Below are 19,063 nucleotides of genomic sequence, written 5' to 3'. Positions count from 1 at the left end.
GATAGAAACAACAAAATGCAAATTAAGTGCCAAGTAGCACCTCCTTCTCTGTGTTTAAGGACAAACACAATATCCTGCCTCTTAAAATCTAAACTCAAATCTAAACTCAGAGCCCACAGCTGGCCAAGGGCACATAGGGGTGTTAAATAAGTTCTTGGGGAAACAGGGCAGTATCTCCCTGCTGCCTTTGCAACCCAAAAAGGAAAACGGCTGCACTTCCTCCAGCAGGCAGTGTAAAAAGTTTCATGACAGATGGCAGGATGTTTATCTGCTTAAACTTAATCAGATTGAAGTGATAGGCTTAGTATAATAGAACAAAAAAGGGAAGAATTAGGGGTTAAAAAATAAATTCACAGTGATCCATCACAGCCTGAACGTTTGACCAGGGTTTACAGCATCCTTCCATGTGTGTGGATGCTGACAGTACCATACACTTTGGCTGAACCACTACCCAGAGGATAGAAGATGCAAAAACAGACCCAAAAATTGCACTAAGGTCATTTTCCCAGATGTAGTTTATTTTATTAGAACTTAATTCCCAGCCCCCTTTCCCCTGCTGTCCCCAAGGGGTGCTATGCAGCTCCAGGGCCAGCTGGTAGCTCTGAAAAACAAGTGTTCCACCGCTCCAGAAACAGGGCGCATCATTTTGGTGTCCTTCAGTCAGTGGGGTCGTCTTCAGCTGTTGGGACTTGCTGGAAACAGAGCTGGAATTACCCTTTACCTCCTGCTTGCAGATGCAGAGAGCAGTGGTTGAATGTAGTGGCCAGCACATGCTGCCTGAGAGTATGGATATATATTAAATATATGTAACACAAACATAATTACATGATTTCCATGGTCCCCTGGAGATCTAAAGCAGATTAAAGCCTAAATAGTCTTGCCCAAAGCCCAAGAGGGTACAGAGCTGCTGATACGTTGATTAAAAGGGGACTTTTGCCTCTAAAAGGCGAATTTTGCCTCTAAAAGGTGACCCTTGCAAATGCTACCACGTGTCAGTGAGGGTGGGCAGCAGACTTGTAGGAACAATCCCTAATCTTTAATTTTTTGACCCATTTTGAGCCCCTTCCATGCTCTTGCCAGGTGCAGCATGGCCAGGTGTTACCACACATGCTGCAACAGCTACACTGCAAAACTGACAGGGGAGAAACCAAAATCCCCGGGGAAGGGCTGGAGGCAGGGAGCAGCTCCTTTCAGAAATCCTTATTCTGATTAGCAAAAAAAGGCAAATCTCATGTCTGTCCCGGCCCTGGATGTGCTAAGCACTCCTGGCAGCAGAAGGGGGCTCAGCTGGAGCTGAGCTGATGCAGCAGATTCTCAGCAGGCATGTGGGGCAGGATCAGTCCCAGGGGATGTTCAGTGAGTACAGAATGCTGCAATCCCACAGTGGTTTGGGCTGGAAGGGACCTTAAAGCTCATCCTACTCCATCCCTGCCATGTGCAGGGAAACCTTCCACTATCCCAGGCTGCTCCCAGCCCCATCCAACCTGGCCTTGGACACTTCCAGGAATGAAGCAGGCACAGCTTCTCTGGGCAAACTGTGGCAGGGTCTCCCCACCCTCACAGGAAGCAATTTCTTCCCAAAATCCAATCTAAACCTGTCCTTTTGAAGCTATCCCCCTTGTTCTATCACTACATGCCCTTGTGAAAAGTCCATTTTCAGCTGGAGCTGTGTCTGACTCAGCCCCAACAGCTCAGGGACTGCACATCCAGGATTTTAGTGAGGAAACCCACATCCCTCCCACACAGGCTGCTCACAGGACCATCAGTACCATGGCCTTTTCCAGCTTTTCCTGGTAGGGAAAAGCATTTCAGGTCCTGTAAACACCCCTGCCAGTGCTGATCCAACTGAACACGATGACAAAACAGGCCAGATCCAAAGGACAGGGTTTATTCCAGACAGGATGGTGCAGTTATTCCCTAATGTGTTACTGATTCCTGTGCCCTCTCCTGGGGCTGCTCCAGATGGGCTGATCCTGGCAGAACCAGGTTCCTGCCTTGCCAAGGCATGTGGGGCTGTCCCCCTCCCCAGGGCTTTTGTGGGGCTGTCCCCCTCCCCAGGGCTTCTGTGCCACCCGAGGCACACACAGGAGCTTGGTGGCCTCCACCAGCCCCCAAGCACAAGCCCCATCCCACTCAGGCACCCCAAAAGGCAGAGGGCATGGGGGTTAAACAGGTACATCCATTCATGAGGGGCTGCCTGGCTTCCCTGTTTCCAACCCAGTGTGAGCAAAGATAAAAAGGGGGAACAGCCCCCCAGCATCACCCAGAGGAGGCTGAGGCCCCTCACAGGCACTAAGGGCAGGACATTCAAGACTTGCCAGAGGACAGCAGGTTTGGTGCTCCCTTGGATGAGAGGTCAGTAGAACATTTTAGTACCATTATGTGAAATATTTCGGAAGGCAGGTGCCCACCACCCTGCACAAGGCTGGGCTGGGTTCATTCAGGTGAGATGGAGGTGGGAGAGGATGAAGTGGTTCCATGGAGGGGCTGCACGTGAGGGCTCATCCCTGCTCCTGTTGGGATTTACAGCTCCTGGAGGATGATGTCCACAGCCTCAGCCAGGTTGTTCACGTAGGCATCAGGCTTCACCTCGGGGTGGTTTTCATCGGACGGCCTGGAAGGAGACAGAGGGACAGAGCTGAGCAAGGGCAGGATCCCAAAGAGGCCCCATGTCCCTGGTCATCCTGCTGCTCACAGAGCCCAGGCAGTGCCAATGGAGCACCCCTGAGGTTCACAGAATTCACAGAATCACCAGGCTGGAGGAGACCTTCAAGATCATGGAGTCCAACCCAGCCCCAACACCTCAACTCAACCCTGGCACCCAGTGCCACATCCAGGCTTTGTTAAACACACCCAGGGATGGTGACTCCACCACCTCCCCGGGCAGCCATTCCAGAACTTGATCACTCTTTCTGTGAAAAACCTTTTCCTGATATCCAGCCTGTATTTCCCTTGGTGCAGCTTGAGGCTGTGTGCTCTGGTTCTGTCAGTTCCTGGAGACAGAGCCCAGCCCCAGCTGAGCACAGCCACCTTTCAGGAGCTGTGGAGAGTGCTGAGGTCACCCCTGAGTCTCCTCTTCTCCAGGCTGAGCACCCCCAGCTCCCTCAGCCGTTCCTCACAGGGTTTGTGTTCCCAGCCCCTCTCCAGCCTCGTTGCCTCCTCTGGACGCGCTCCAGCGTCCCAAGGTCCTTCCCAAACTGAGGGGCCAGAGCTGGGCACAGCACTCGAGGTGTGCCATCACCAGTGCCCAGGACAGGGGCAGAATGACCTCCCTGCCCCTGCTGGCCACACCTTTCCTGACTCACATTCCTCCTTCTTCCTCTGTTTTTCCTCTTTCTTTCTCCACGCCCAGGTCTTTCCCACATGCCCAGGTGGATCCTATGTCCTTTGTGCAAAAGAGTTTGGCAAAACTTTGCAAAGCCTCAACTGGAAGAGAATTTCCAATTAGTTAATTAATTAATCCAAGTCAATGCACTGCATTTTACATGGCACTTCTTTCTTCACCCAGGCAATAGCAGCACCAGACAGGGATCGCTGTAAGGACACTTCACTGCAAGCCTGGGACCCTACAACATTACAAATAATTATTCTCCCACAGTTTTTATCTAGAAACGGGTAGAGAAAAGAACAATTCCCTTTCAACCTAGAGACACAGAAAATCTTCACACCACTTCAGTGAAGAGCAAGGTTCTGCCAGGGTTTAACTTTGCAGCGCCACCATCTCTTGCAAACCCACCAGTGGTGGTTTGAAACACCACCAGAAGAAGGTTCAGTCTCACCCTCCACCAAGTCACCACCCCAGAGCAGAGTGACTTGAAGCCATTTTTTGCCAATACTTAATTAGCAGCACTGGCCTAACGAGGCCCAGCTGCACAATCCCATTTTGCTGATTTAGCAGCACTGCTGGTGGGGAGGGGGGCAGATGTGGGAGGCAGAAATTTCCCAAACCTCATGGTCCTGTTATGGCTTTTGGGCTGAGAAACCCAACAGCTGCTGAAGGGAAAACATATGTATTTTATATGCTTAATGACCTTCCTCTGGGAGAGAGATGGGAGCCCAAATGTCCACCTCCCACCTCTCCTGCTCCCAGGGAAGGGCAAACCTTTATTTAGCACAGCCTCTCCGTGGGGAAGATGCGTTTCCCACCGGATTCAAGGGAGTCAGAGAGATGATTATTATTATTATTAATGATGTGCAGGATTTGGTGAGCACTTGTCTGTACAAGCACCAAATCATTTCTTCTGTCCCAGCACTGAAGCTCCCCAGGGCTGTTTCCTTCCTGCTCTTTTCTCAGCCGTGCTCCTACGTCCAAGCCCATGAGCTCCTCACAAAGGCACGGCCTCTTTTGGAACCCACACTGTGTGCTTGATGCTCTGCTTGCTGCAAAGTTGTGCTATGAACTAGGAAAAATAAAATATTTGTGTATTTTCAGCTGATTTTCATCTTTCCTTCTGTCACCTGCAAAGCCATGCCCAGCACCAGGCTCCAGGAAACAGACTCTGCATCTTATTAAAGGGTGGATGGGTCTTTCTTTAAATATCCCAATGCCATCTTGTTACAGGGCTAGGGAGCAATGAGAATAGTAATTATGATGTTTTTTAAGTTTTTCTCTACTGAAAAAGCGTTTGCTGATGGAGAAAAACCTTCACCCATAAATTAAGTAAAAATCCAGTGTGTATCCATCCCTTCAGTGGTAATTATTTCTCACTCCTGATTTAACCCAGTGGCTTTGATGAACACAAAAATAACTTTGGGCATACAATAAAGTATTAATTTCTTGCCGCTAAATAAAGCAACTAACAAAACTTCCCTTTGCATTTTACACCCTGAAAAATGTTCATTCCTATATTACATATTAGGAGAAAATTTTAAGGACTGCTTGAAACGAACGCTTCTGCAAGAAATTTTCATTTACACAGCACTCTTTGATCTACTAAAAGGATTTTGCGATTAATATCTGTGCTGATTGCACAGAAATCCATCTGTAACTCAGCTGCTAAATGCCAGTCATCAAGGAAAAGTCCTGTATACACTTAATGTGTCCCGTGAAAAGGGGGGGGTGTGTATGTATATGTGTATATGTGTATGTCTATATATATATATACACATATGAAATAAGGTAATTTTATCCTTTTGCCCAAATACCATGGGATCACATCACACTCCTGGCTGCACTGAAGTTAATATTAAAACACAATAAATAAAGTTGTCTGAACTCTGCAGGAAAGCAGAGAGCTGGAATAAACACCCTTCCCTGCTCTCTTGCCTTTTCCTAGGGCTTTGCGTGGAGCTCTTGTCCCTGTCAGTGCCACCACAATTCCTGTTTCATGTGGCCCCTTCCTTTGTCTCACAGGCATCTTGTGGTTCACAAAAACAGCCAAGGGATGGGTTTTCTCCCCCCTGTGGCTCAGAGCCGCTCTTGAAGCATTTGAAGAAAGGGAACTGCAAGCAATAACCCCCAAACTCTAATGCCAAGAAACAAAGCTCCAAATGCAGCAAAACAACTCAGGAGCCCAAATCTGGGTGCCAGAAGTGAGGCAAAAGAGAGAGAGCTGTGTCACAAAACCTCTGGGCAAACCCGAGATGCTGGAGCATGAGCCCTTATTCTGTTGTCCAGAGGGAGCAGAGACCATGGCTCTACACCAGCTTCTTCTCTGGGGAATTTGGGCTTTTTCCTAAGAGAAACACCAGCTACTGGGAGTTTGAAGATGCCCTGAGGTGAAGCAGTGCTCTGAAGCTGGGCCCTGATGTCCTGGGCATTGCTTTGATGGGTCAGAGCCTCCCTGGACAAGGTCACTGGGGGCAGGTGGAAGCTTAAGCCAAGAGCAGATCTTGGTCTCATGGGTCCAGCTCAGCTTCTCTCTCAGTGACAACAACCCCACGGCAACTGCAGGTCACAGAACTACAGTGAAGGTTATCTTTTAATACTTTCTTCTTTCATTTTCCAGAAATAAATAATAATAATTTTACAAAAATCTAAAAATATCTTTAATTTGCTAGGTCAGTTGAAGAAGTTAGCATTGAGCTAACTTTAGGACTGACTCCTTCCGATTTTTTTCTCATATGAGAGTCTGGTTGCAGAGAAGAACATAAATCAAAATGACAGAATATTATATACTGCAGCTGAGCGCTGAGCTGTCAGCACTCCTGGCCACTGCACAAACTTGCTTGTGAAAAATCAACTACAGCCTTGGGAAACGCTCTCTTCCATAAAGCAGGACTCCTTGGAGTGGCTGAAGTGCACACCATTTTCCAGCCCAAGCTGGCCATGGCAGCACTGTGAAATGTGGCACTTCTACATTGCCTTTGGTGGCCACCTTGCTGGCCTACAAAGGGGTCAGGGAAAGGAGTGGCTTAGCAGAGGAGCCTCTGAAATCCAGGGTGGTCCTTCCTGGTCCTTATGGGGACACAGGGTGATGTTAGGGGAACGTGCTCTTCAGAAGAAAAGCCACCCAAAAGGCCCAGTGCATCAGAGCATGTGAACAAAATGAACTATTTTTCACACGATGCAGCTCAGACAGTGGTCCTGAGGCTCCAGTTACTTGTGTCCATCAGATGTTCTGCAGGAGATGCCTGAGCATCCTCCTCTCCCAGGGCCATTTGTCACTGTCAGGGCTGCAGCAGCTCTGTGGCCCCTGGTGCCCTCAGCCAGACCCTCAGCCCACACTAAACTGGTTAGTTCAGATCAATGCCGCACCTGGCGACCTCAGGAAGCAGCAGGGTGCTGCAGGAAACTGGCTCTGCAATTTTAACTCTTCACTTGGGAAGAGAAGCTCCAGTTATCAGGGAAACCCCAGTATCAGAACTGCTGCCTGTCAGAAAGTGATGGCTTCCTCCTGGTGAAGCACGAAACCAAATTGTAAGGGGCTGATTTAAAAAATCAGCTTCTGCAAGGCTAAGAAGGTTCACTTACTGTGTGGGTCAGATTTCCACTTGGATAAGTCTGTTCTGACAGGCTGGATTCCCTGCCTAGACTCAGCTATCAGGAACGGTCTTGAGTTGTTCCAACTTCTGTGCAATTTTCTGGGATGGCTCACCCAGATGCAGCTGAGCCTCTCTGAGGGATGAAGGGATCTATGCTGGCTTGCCTGGTCCTTTCAGGAACTACTAGGAGTCTTTGAAGCAAATGCAGAGGAAAGATGATACATAGGAAGATGACCCCAAACCCACAGATTTTATTTCTTTTGTTTCCCACAGCAGCTGGGATTCCAGGTGTGGTCTGTGGGTTGAAGAGAGGATTGGATGGTGCTGGCAGCCAGTTCCAGTGGCACTGGCATGGGGAATCACTGCTGCAAAGGGAATTGGACCTGCAGAACATGGAATGTGACTGATTCCCTACGAGCTAGGAGCAAACCATCCTACCAGGAGCTAAGAGCTCCAGGCCCTCCCCTCCTGCTGTCCTAGGAAACCTCCCACACCCATTGGAATGGCCTTCTCAGCACCTCACTTGTGCTCTTCTCCAGCAAAACATGGGGCACAAAAAGGAAACAGCTGCATGGGCAAAATATTTAACAGATGAAAGGCCAAGTGGAGATAGCTGACATTGGACAGTCAGGGGCACAGGGATGGAAACAGCGTTGGGATCCAGCTCACTCACCTTCAGCAATTGGGGTAGGCAGGAAGAACACCAAGCAGGGCCAAAGCAAGGCACCAAAGTGAATTTGAAAAAGACAAATGATCCCGTGTTCCAGTGCCACAGGGCTGCAGTCATTTGGCAAACCTGATCCCAGCTCTGCAGCACTTCTGTCACACAGCAAACCCCATCCCACAAGTCACCTTCTGTTTGACCAAGGCATCTCTGTGTCACCATTCAGACTTCCCACCAAGCCCTGATTAAACAGCACCAACTCCTGCTCCATAAAATGAGATAAAAAAGCCTGAGACCATTTCTCCTGACAGCATATTCTTCAGGGGCTCTTACCATGGCTGTGAAATATGCAAGACTGAGTTTAACAAGGTTTCCTTCATGAGGAATGCAGACACTGTAACCTTTGCTGGTTGCTTTGGAAAGATGCAATAATTAGATTTGGTGCCATGAATGAAACTCTGGTTTTTGTTTTTGTTTTTTTTTTTTTTTTTCCCTTTTGTGAAACATGCAATTTAATCAGTTTGGCACTGAAAACCCAGATAAATCACAATGACTGACAGGTCCCTGATGGACAGCTGAGGCATGGTTGTAGAGCACATTTCCTGATCATACAATTAGAGAAAAACTTGCACCGAAGTCAGTAACAGCACCCAGGGCTGGAGCAGCTCCCAGAACTCCAGGAAACCCCATACCTGGACCCTCTCATGTCATGGACAGATCCCTGGGATAGGAAGAGAGGCTTTTGTGGTTAAAAGACTGATTTTGGAGAGCTCCAAACAAAGCAAACCTGTGTCAGAGCAAACCAGCATCCTCCACTGCCCACCTCTTGCCTCCCAGAACTTCACACACCACTAATTGTGTTTAATTGTGACTCATTTAAATTCAAGCATCCACAAACCGGTGGAAATTACAGCCAAATTGTTTGCTAACACCTGAAGGAAATCTGTGGGCTCGCGACTTAATTGTTCCCATTTATGTTAAACTGCTGCAGTTTTAACTGAGCAGAATAAACCAGATTAAGTCCAACACTTCTCCAGGTAATATATCTCAACACGTGGACAGTACTAAGACTGAGGGCACAGGGAGTTATCCTTCTGCATAGCTTACCTAAAAATAAAATTAAATTAAATTGACAAATGCTAGAAAACACAGCATCATGGAGTGGTTTGTGTTAGAAAGGACCTTAAAGTTATCTCTGCCATGGGCAGGGACACCTTCCACCTCCCCAGGTTGCTTCCAGCCTGTCCAGCCTGGCCTTGGACATTTCCAGTCCAGGGGCAGCCACAGCTGCTCTGGGCACCCTGTGCCAGGGCCTGCCCACCCTGCCAGGGAACAATTCCTAATTCCCAAAATCCCATCTAACCCTGCCCTCTGGCACTGGGAAGCTGTTCCCCCTCATCCTGTCACTCCATGCCACACCCAAATTCCCTCTCCAGGTCTCCTGCAGCCCCTTCAAGCACTAGAAGGTTGCCATTCCCCAGATTCTTGTTTTTTTCTGGATTTCAATGCACTTCTTGGGGTGAAGACTTGTACTTTTCAAACATACATCTGCTGAAAATTTAATTGGAAGTGTTTAATTGGAATTTGTTAGTTTCTAATCAGTTGGCTGCATGGAGATGCTCTAACCAAAGATCTCAGATATACAATTCCAGAAATAACTGCTTAGAAGAGGGTGCTGAGAGCACTGGTAGGGCTAAAAGAGGTGATTGAGTATTAAAACTATACAATATTATATTAATATATTATTTAAAGAGATATTATATTTTTAAAATAGTTATTTATTTATTTATTTAATAAACTTGTGACTGGTGCAAGTCAGAGATACAGTTGGATTTGACTGGTTATTGACGTTAACTTTTACTAGAATTTAATTAAGTAATTACTTTAGATAAATAACTTTTATGCTATATTTTACATGGGGAAAATAAAGGAGTAGAGATAAAGATTGGTTTTTTTTTTTTCCCTCTGTGTTTTTCTAAGAAATCTTGAGAGACAGAATTATATCTCTCTGTTTAGAGAATGTGAATGTCACACATGAGGAGTGCTTGGTGTCCCTGCTGCACTCTGCTCTGGTTTTCCACCAGGTCTTTTTAAACTGCCAAGATCTGGTGCAGGACATCACTTTGGGAAGCAAGGAACAGGTTGGAAATGGGGATTGCAACCACAGATATGAAGAGGTTCAGGGAGACCAAGTGGGACTTTGTCAAAATAAAGAAGTTAAATGACCAGAGGTGAGAGAACAGATCAGGAGCTGGAGGCTGGCAGGAGCAAAATCCCATGGTTTCACATAAAAAGCTTGGGAGAGAGTCAGCACAAGTATTTCCCATACTCCTCTCCACAGGCATGACATTTACTGGTGGTGATTGCAAATTAACCCTTGAGGAACCCCAATTCCTGGCATTTCTGCAGTGCACCCTGCACTCTGAGCACACAGCGCTGAGGAAGCAGATGATGGCAGCTGTTTTCCTCCACCCATCCCTATTTATTTTCTCTCTCAGGAAACCCAGCACATGTGAACATGCCAGATTAAAAGCTCTGGAGAACAGAAGTCCTGAAAGTCAGTGCAGAGGATATATACACACCTATATAGTAAGAAGCAGGCACGAAGGAAGGCAGGATGGTGATGGGAAGACGGGATGTGAAGTGCTGCTGTTGGGACAGAGGCTACTCCTGGCTAAATGCTCTCATGTCATTAGACCAGAGCATGAGATTTTATCAGTGCTGACTTCTTTCCCTTACCTCCAAATTCCCTCATGGAAAGACGCACTGGAAAGTCGAGCTGGTTTGAACAAATATTTAAACAAGCACAGCACTGGTGTTCCGGCATCCGGGCAGCAATTTTCCCGTCAAAACTGCAGAGCTCTCTCATCTTGCACAGCCAGACCAGTTCAGCAGGGGCCAGGCATTAGAAGTGTGCATACCAGCATTATGGTGGAGGAGAGGGAGCAGCACACATGCCTGATCTGGTTTTGGACTGGTTCCCAGCCTGCTAATCCCAAAACAGCTGCACACGTGTCCTGGGAACAGCTGGTACGGACAGGGAAAGCTGGAACCTGGTGGGCACAGGATGGGGGGACACCCAATCAGTCCCTTCTGCCTCAAGGGGCTCTGCTCCCTTCTTCTCTGCCCACAATCCAGGTATCTTGTGGGCTCTGAGCTGCTGTGGTCCCATCCAACCCTGAATCCAAAGGAGAAGCCATCATGGTTCAAAAGCCTGGCTCCATGCTGGGTGGTGGGTGCTGGATTTGTCTCCTGAGAAAACACAGGTGGAGGGGAGTTACTGCATCAGGGACTGCCATCCTGGAGTGCACTGGTAATATTTGTTCAATGTACTCTGTTAGGCCAACCAGAACAGCCAGAGGAAACACACAAACGTTTTACAGCACAAAATGCTTCTGCTACTTGCAGAGGTGAACATTCACTCTCAGTCACCTGAGGTTTCCCAACAGGCTGGCCCAGACCCATTTCACCCAGAGCTGTCTGTCCAAAAACAAGATGCTCTGCCCAGGCTGGGCACCTGAACCTCTTCAGGAACCTCCTGCTCAGGACAGACAGGGAAGGGGAAGTACACACAGAACCACAGAATCACTTTTGTTGAAAATGTCTCTGAGATCACTGAGTCCAACTGCTCCCCCAGCCCTGCCAAGGCCAGCACTGACCCGTGTCCCCAGGTAACACATCCACAGGTCCTTTAAATCCCTCCAGGGATGGGGACTCCACCACTGCCCTGGGCAGCTCTTTCCATGGAGAAATTCCTCCTGGTGTCCACCCTGCCCCTCCCCTGGCCCAGCCTGAGGCCGTTCCCTCTCCTCCTGTCCCTGTTCCCTGGAGCACAGCCCGACCCCCCGGCTGTCCCCTCCTGGCAGGAGCTGTGCAGAGCCACAAGGTCCCCCCTGAGCCCCCTTTTCTCCAGGCTGAGCCCCTTCCCAGCTCCCTCAGCTGCTCCTTATGGAACTTGTGCTCCAGACTCTTCACCAGCTTTCTTCCCCCTTCTTATTCATCCCACGTTCATCCCAGTTCCTTAGATAACAAGTCTGGATAGGAAACAACCTCTGGAAGAGATGATTCTTTTCCCTACTGATTCCATTTAAACCAGATGACAAGCTCATACCCCAGAGCCAGTTCTTGGACAGCCAGAGCCAGAGTTAGGTGTAAAGAATCAAACTTCTCATGAAAGTTTAGATAAAGTTTAGTGAGATAAATCCAACCCCTTGTGCTCCTGCAGGCTGTGAGCACAGGGTGGAAATGAGCCATGGATGCCAGGCATGTTGGTGTCAGTGCAATGACCCCCTGGCTAGCCTGGGGGGCACTGGGGGACCAGAAGCTCTGACTGCACATGTGGATGCACCAAGTGCTGCAGTGCAAGCACAGCACAGCTGTTTCCAATAAAAGCAAAGCCTCCCTCTCCCCCTCAAAAGTTAAACGCACATTTGCTTGTTTTCTGAGAAAATCTGAGAATTGCCCCTGCTCTGCCAAACTATCCAGTCTAACAGGGTGTTTGCAAGCACCCTGAGACTCAGCTCTGCCTGCTTGGATTAATTATTGAAGACCTGCTTGGCTTTGCCAGATGACCTTACTCAATTCAGTAGAAAATAATTTTAAATGCCCCTGAGAAAGAATTTGGACATAAATATTTTCTTGTGCATACACACAAACAGATGTGCATCTTAAATGGAGCTGATGCATTAGCTATTAATCAGATTTAATATTACACAGGAGTGAGAAAGAATAATTTCAAGGGCTGAATGTAAAGCTCAGTGGTGCTTAGACATCTTACTCTGTTAGATACTTTTAAAGACCTTAGCCTAAGAGAATATTTCATTGCTTTCCTTTAATACATCGCTTACAAAATCCCTATGAAAGGTGTAAAATGAATGCTGGCTTCTACATTTGCAAAGCATCTCACGGAGATTTAAGTCACAGAACTCTGGCAGATGCAGATTCTAGCAAGAAAGGAGCTTTGCAGATTATAAAAGAAAGAAGTCTTAATTTAAGGTTTCAAATGCTGCTTGGAGAAGTGTGACTTAAAAAGTACTAGGCCAGATTGGCACTGATAGTGCAACCCTCGAGACAAGACACTCCAAGTTACAGCTTTAAAAGACTGTTTCTCACCAAAGAAGAATTTGAGCTACCCTAAGGAGAATAATATTTGTCTCCAGATGCTGCTCACTAAATCAGCTTTAATTTTAAATGAGAATGAAACTATGAGCTATCTGTGCCACTCCCAGGAAACCCAAGCACACAGACATGCAGCCAGTTCTCCTTCCAAAGGGCAGGAACAGCCAACTCACACACGTGTTGGGAACCAGCACCACCCTGCTCCAAAACCCTTCTCACGTGGGAAGCCAAAAAAGCACCTACACTGGAAAATTAAGGCAAAATTTGTATTTTTGTCTGCAAAATTGTTCGGCCTGGACAAGGTAACGGCATGTCTGACTTCTCTTCCCAGATCAGATTCCAGATAGGAATATTACATCCAACCTCACTCAAGGATGTCAGGAACTCTCTAAACGTGCTCATGCTGAACTGATATAACAAAAGGGAATAAATATTTGGGCTAAACCCCAGGAGTTCTGCATTGGCTTTGAGTCAGTGCATGATTGATGCCCTCTGGAAGGGCTCAGAGACACCTGAGCACACAGAGCCACCCGAATAACTCAGCCCTGCTCCTCACAAACTCCTGCCCCTTCTAAAGCAGAAAATTTACTAAAGTTATTCCAAATTATGGCTCATTTGCTTAAGCAATTCTGTAAATGAGATCTTCACAATGTTCTCTTTGAAAGTCTGTATGGCCTGTATGTCTGTCTGCCTTCCCTTCCAAGACCACAGTGCCAAGGAAATGAAACTTCATTTGCTTGGGAGATATATTTATCAATATCTGGAAGTTTTCAAGAGGCTTGGATGGGGTTTGGAGCAACCTGGGATAGTGGAAGGTGTCCCTGCCCATGGCAGGGGGTGGCACTGGGTGGGTTTTAAGGTCCCTTCCAATCCAAACTATTCCATGATTCTATGAAGTGACGGAACTGATCAGGTTTGCTTTTTGCTTTGTTTCACAGATGAAAAAACCCAGATTTGCTGAGCTGTTGAGCAGGTAATGAGGGAAACTTTGTGCCATGTGCCTGCAGCCTCCAGGTAACTGAATGGGGTCGCTGGGGCGTAAGATCCTAAATCCAGCAGAAAACAATACAGTTCTGTATGGACCAGCCATAGCCAGCCCACACTGGATCCCTTCCACTCTTTAATTGGCAATGGGGACCTCAGGCCGGGCTGCCTCCCTCCAGAGGAAGGCAGGATGTCCTCAGCAGATCAGGCTCACAAAGGTGGGAAGCTGTTCAAAGGATGAGGACGAGCTGCGCTTGCGGACCGCGCTTCGTCCAAGGATCCCAGGGCTCCTTGGAGGCACTGCAGGAAACAGGCAGCACAGTCTCCCTGGAAACACCAGTGCTGCAGGCAGGCTGCAGGCATGGCTGTGGGCTCTTCCTCCTCCTCCTGGCTCTCCTCCACCCCGGCAGGACGCAGGAGGGAGCGCTGGGCTGAGGGAAGCCAGCGAGCACATTTTTCAAGGTGTCAAACCACATCTAGGCTCGTGCTTGAGAATGGATTACGGAAAGTGCACTGAACTAACAGTGTTAGCGTAGGGATTAAATCCCCACGCTCCTGGCACCCAGCCCTTGGGCTGGACACAGAGAACAGGCCAAGGTCTGTACCTGCTTCCTTCCAGCTCTGACTTCCAGCTCCTCGGATGGAGGAGGCTGCTCGTGTGCTTAGTGCAGGCTCAGAGCCAAGCCCTGGCTGAAGCCTTCCAAGAGTTTGTCAAATACCAAGTCATGTCAACAGGGATTTTGCTGCGTGTTGTCAAAGAGATAATCCCAAATTTGTGAGAACTGAGTGATGAGTACCTGAGCTTGGGATGCTTGGTTTCAGTTCAGGGAGTTGCACAGGTTCGGTCTGTGTCCTGTGCTAACTTGCACATCCTCCAGCATCATTTTCTCTGTCAGTCCCTTCCACCTTCATAAATACAATGGTTAATACTATGGCCACCTCCAAATAGCTTTTTTAAATTAGTTTTTGTGGGACTGGCTGGACATTTCCCATAGGAGTTTATTGCTGGCTGTTATCACTCGTGCAAACCACAGCCTGGAACCACAAAATCATCCAGCAGGATGAGTTTGTACCACACCTGGCACACTCAGAAGAGCACCAGGCACCACTGCTGCTTTCAAACCCTGCCACATTCACCCTCGTAGGGCTGAGACAGTTTCTGAGTCAGCTCTTCATGAGCTCCAAGACCCAGAAGCCAAGGATCAGACTGTGTAAGATGTCCAAGAGGGCTGGGAATGAAAGGGGTGTCCAGGGGCTTCTCCACCTCCAGTGTAGCTGGCAAGGCTTTCCCATTTCTTAGGATCAGACTGAACTTGGGACATTTCTTAACCATGAAATTAAAAAAAAAAAAAAAAAAAAGAAAAAAGATTTAACAGCTTTAGAACAGAGGACTAAAAACCCCAAACAAACAAGAGCAGTGGCATGGTAACTGCTTCACCTTCTTGGTATCTGCAGTATTTGCTTTTATCTAAGCATTGTGGTTGAGACCAGTTTCCTCCCTTTGCATCAGCTTCAAGTGAAAACTGATCCTTTATAGAAATGAACAGCCCATAATACTGGTTTTAGCTGTGCTTCTGTAACCCAACCTGGATTAAATGAAATCTATTTACATACCATGCTCGATACCTTTGAGAAAATCTAATACTTCAAAGGTATACTTTGTGCTGGAGGTGGGACAGCCAAGGCTGTGGTCTGCACATATTGCTAAATTCCAAAGGCATTTCAGGGTGGAGATATTTGTCTGTGGGGTTAAAAACAACCCAACAATAAGCCAATCCCCTTCCAATTGCATTCAAAGCAGCACAGAGCAACCTGTGGAGGGCTGATCAATCCTCTGATGTTTTTTCTCAGTCTAAAATGAAGCAGTGGCTTGGGGGGTGTGTGCTATATAAGTATAATGTACATAAATATAATAAAGAATTTTTTGAAACAAACCACCCAAGTCTTTGCGTGGACAGGGATTTAGCAGATCATAAAGGAAGAGACTTCATCTTCATCAAGTAAAACATTAAAGGAAATGTTCTAACTTCCAGCACTATACATTAATGCTCAGCAATGTAAAGAGTTTCACTGCCTGTTGCTTTCCCACCATAAATTACTACCTGCAGCTAATGGAAAACCTTCCTCCAGACCTGTTTGTGCACCTCACTCTCATTTCATACACTCACATGGATGGAAAAAACAGCAAGGCAGCCTGGAGTTGTCTGAAGTCCCTGCAAATGGGCATGTCCTGAGAAAGCAATGAACATTTAAGAATACCACATGTGTGTGTTTGGTTGCTTGAGCAGCTCATCACATATGCAATACTCTGCAGGTTTTATGATTGTTTCGATCTAAATTTAATAATTAGCTTTAATGTTAAACCATGCTGCCACTCGCACACAGTTGTTTCCTCCCCAGGAAAGGGCACTTCCTTCTTTTGGGGGAAAAAATACTCAGGGAACCATGGAATGGTTTGGGTTGGAAGGGACCTTAAAGACCATCTAGTTCCATCCCAGAGAAAGGGGCAGGTGGCTTAAAGGAAGAAGAAATATTACCCATCTGAGGAATGCAGAAATGCAAGGTGACATGTGGACCTGGGTTTCACTACTCTGCATCTGGGAGATGCTGGTTAGATACAAACCCAGAACAACAAGCCAGAGTCCCAACCACTTTCCCAAAGGATTAATTAAGGAATCCTCCTCCCAGCCCCCATTCTGAATAATCTGGCTGGAAACTAAGTAACAGCAACTGTTTACCCCATTAGAGCTCTGCAGTAAGAAAGGACAGCCTCCTACAGCTTCCCACAACTTCGGGCAAGATAAACATCTTTGTTGTAAAGCAAGAGCCTCTCCAGTGTTATTGATGGAGACAGAAAGTGTCAGAGAATGGGAGCTGCTGAATCCAGCCTCTGATTAGCAATTAAGCACTTGGAGAGGGGCAAGGCTCCGGGCACATCATCCTCCCAGTGATTCACAGAAAACCTTCTCACATAAATTAGCCATCCCTGTGATTTTAGTGCTTGGGCACGCTCGTGACAAAGGAGCCTCACTGGGCTCTGTGCAGCCATCAGATCCAGCCTGAAAATCCAGGGGAAGGTCCAGGAAAGGCTGTAGATGGACCTGTGCCCCCCTCATCACATGTGGACAAGCCCCAGGGTCACGGGGAGCCTCCAGGATGCCACCCTGCATTGGGCATGATCCCTTTGGCTTGAACTGCCACCCCACCACCACCAAGAACAGGACGGGAGACAGGCGGCGGCTGTGCATGGCTCTGTGGAGCTCCCTGACTCCCTGCTCCAGGCCAGAGCAACCTGGGCTAGTGGAAATTGTCACAGCCCACGGCAGGGGGCTGGAATTGGAAGAGCCTTAAGGTCTCTTGCAACCCAAACCATTCTGTGATTCCTCGTGCACCACGGGCTGGGGTCCAGCCTCGTGCAGGCCTGGGAGAGCAGCACCCACCTCCACAGCAATGCTGTGATTTACCCTGGCACGTGGAGGAGAGGTCAGATCAGGTATTTTCTCTACAAAAGGAGTTGCATAAACTCCAAAGGCTGCTCACATCCACAGTCCATGTCCTCGATTGAAACTTGCAAGGAGGCTGAGCCGATGGATCCTCTCCACAGGGTGTGCCCAGAGAGGTTTGGAGAACTCATCTGCCGAGCGCTTGGCTGCCCCACACACCTCCTTCCCCCACCAAAAGCTACAACTGAAAAGTCCTGGTCCTTGGAGGGAGCGCTGGTTTTTATCAGATGGTAACAATGAGTACATCATGAAATCATTTAATAGTTCTCATTAAATGCCTTGCTGGAGAGCAGCCCTGATTTATGGACACGATGCTGTGGGTATAAATAAAGCTGCAGCTTGCTTGTAACACAGCTGGTCCCGAAAATTAATGTTTTGTTTTCCATAACCTTTGTACTCTCCCCTTCCTCTGCTACTATGGCAAAGCTCAAGGCGTGTAACTCGATCGCTCTGGGGAAGAGGAGACACATCCAAGGGCTCGCAGGGGCTCTGCCCTGCCTTGGGATGCAGCTTCCCAAGGGCAGCCCTGCTCTCCAGCTCTGCCTTACACGTGGATGCACCTCCCTGTTTCAAAACACAGCCCTCACGGGCAGCCTTGCCTCTTGTGCTGGAAGTGCTGCTGGAACAGCCTATCTCGCTAAGCTCAGGTCCAAGAAATGCTGATATATTTAGCACCGCCACATAACTTTCCATCCTTAGAAGCCCAGTATTCCTTTTTCTTTCTGTGGCCAGGGACTAGGACAAAAGCCACCCAAACCAGATGTACATCCGTCTCCAGAGGAGAGGAAATATGAGGCCGCTGTGACACAGGACAGTGGCCAGAGACATTTTTTAATGCTTATATTAACCACGGCACCTAATCCTAAGCAAACACTTCATCAGCTGCACAGTGTTTTTTGTTTTTTTTTAAGACCTCTTAGTCCCAGCACAAGGTGTTCACTAAGCGTGTGACTGAGCACAGGGAAAACTGCACTTCCAGGCCAGGCAGATGTTGAGGAGGCTTAGGAAAGAGTCATTTTAAACAGGGATGGGGAGCAGGGCTTTGCAATCATATGGTTTGCAGCTGGAATTTACAGGCATGATAATTTTATAACCCTCTCCTTGCAGTTTTGAAGCAGTGCAATATTCTTTGCTGCTGCAGGGACAGGGCTGCAGGAAACATCCTCCTGCATCTGACAACTTAATGTGGCCCTGAGCCTGCACCCCGTGCTGTAAAACAGGCAGTGGGAAGCTGGCAGAGCCAGTGGAGTGCAAATGGGCACTTGAATTACACAGGCATTAAAACATGAAGCCTTAAAATTGACCAGTTTACTTCTGCACACAGCCAGGCCCGCTATATCTGATTGATTTTATGAGTACTTATGAGCTTTTCTTCATAAAAGTCGCTTTCTAGTGACTTCATGTAGTTCTTTTCTGGTTGAAACCAAGAAAGCTCTTACTCAACCAACCATTTTTCATGTATACATAACACATGAGGCTGAGAAATGACTGCAAGAAGAGACTTTCGGGCAGGAGGACTCAAAGCACTGAGACAGCTGAGAACAAAACAATGAGAAAATCACCTCTAACCATAGCAGGAAATGTGGGAAAGATTAACTTATTTTTAAGAGTAATATTTTTACATTTCCACAGACACAGCCCCAGCACAGTCCAGCTGTGTGCATATTCCAGGCACTAACTGTACATGGACTCACAATCTGCCCAAAACCAAACCTCAGCTATCATCAAGCTTAGTTTAGCCACATATTTGGCCTCTAAACACGAAGAAATTAAGAGTTTTTTCCTTGGGAGGCAACGCAGATTCTGGCAACCGCTATTGAGTTTCAAACATTTGAAAGTAATTTCTAATGCACAAAGAAGCTGGAATTGA

General features: G+C 47.6%; 2 protein-coding genes across 3 annotated transcripts in view; one reads left to right on the top strand and one right to left on the bottom strand.

Moving 5' to 3' along the window:
* Window positions 1-19,063, top strand: part of OAT (ornithine aminotransferase) — a 345,851-nt gene that overhangs the window by 242,235 nt on the left and 84,553 nt on the right. The window lies entirely within an intron of this gene.
* Window positions 498-19,063, bottom strand: part of LHPP (phospholysine phosphohistidine inorganic pyrophosphate phosphatase) — a 74,320-nt gene continuing 55,754 nt past the window's right edge. The window contains exons 7-8 of one of the 2 annotated variants that reach the window (XM_068198295.1): window positions 15,793-15,920; window positions 498-2,614 (exon numbers count right to left, since the gene is read on the bottom strand). In XM_068198295.1, coding sequence (XP_068054396.1) covers window positions 15,842-15,920 — 79 coding nt within the window. In that variant the 3' untranslated portion in view covers window positions 498-2,614; window positions 15,793-15,841. The remainder of the gene's footprint in view (window positions 2,615-15,792; window positions 15,921-19,063) is intronic. The other variant, XM_068198294.1, reaches the window with a different exon arrangement.

This window comes from Anomalospiza imberbis, chromosome 8, assembly GCF_031753505.1.
Source record: "Anomalospiza imberbis isolate Cuckoo-Finch-1a 21T00152 chromosome 8, ASM3175350v1, whole genome shotgun sequence".
NCBI classification, from domain to species: Eukaryota; Metazoa; Chordata; class Aves; order Passeriformes; family Viduidae; genus Anomalospiza; species Anomalospiza imberbis.
This window is presented reverse-complemented; position numbering and strand designations above follow the sequence as displayed.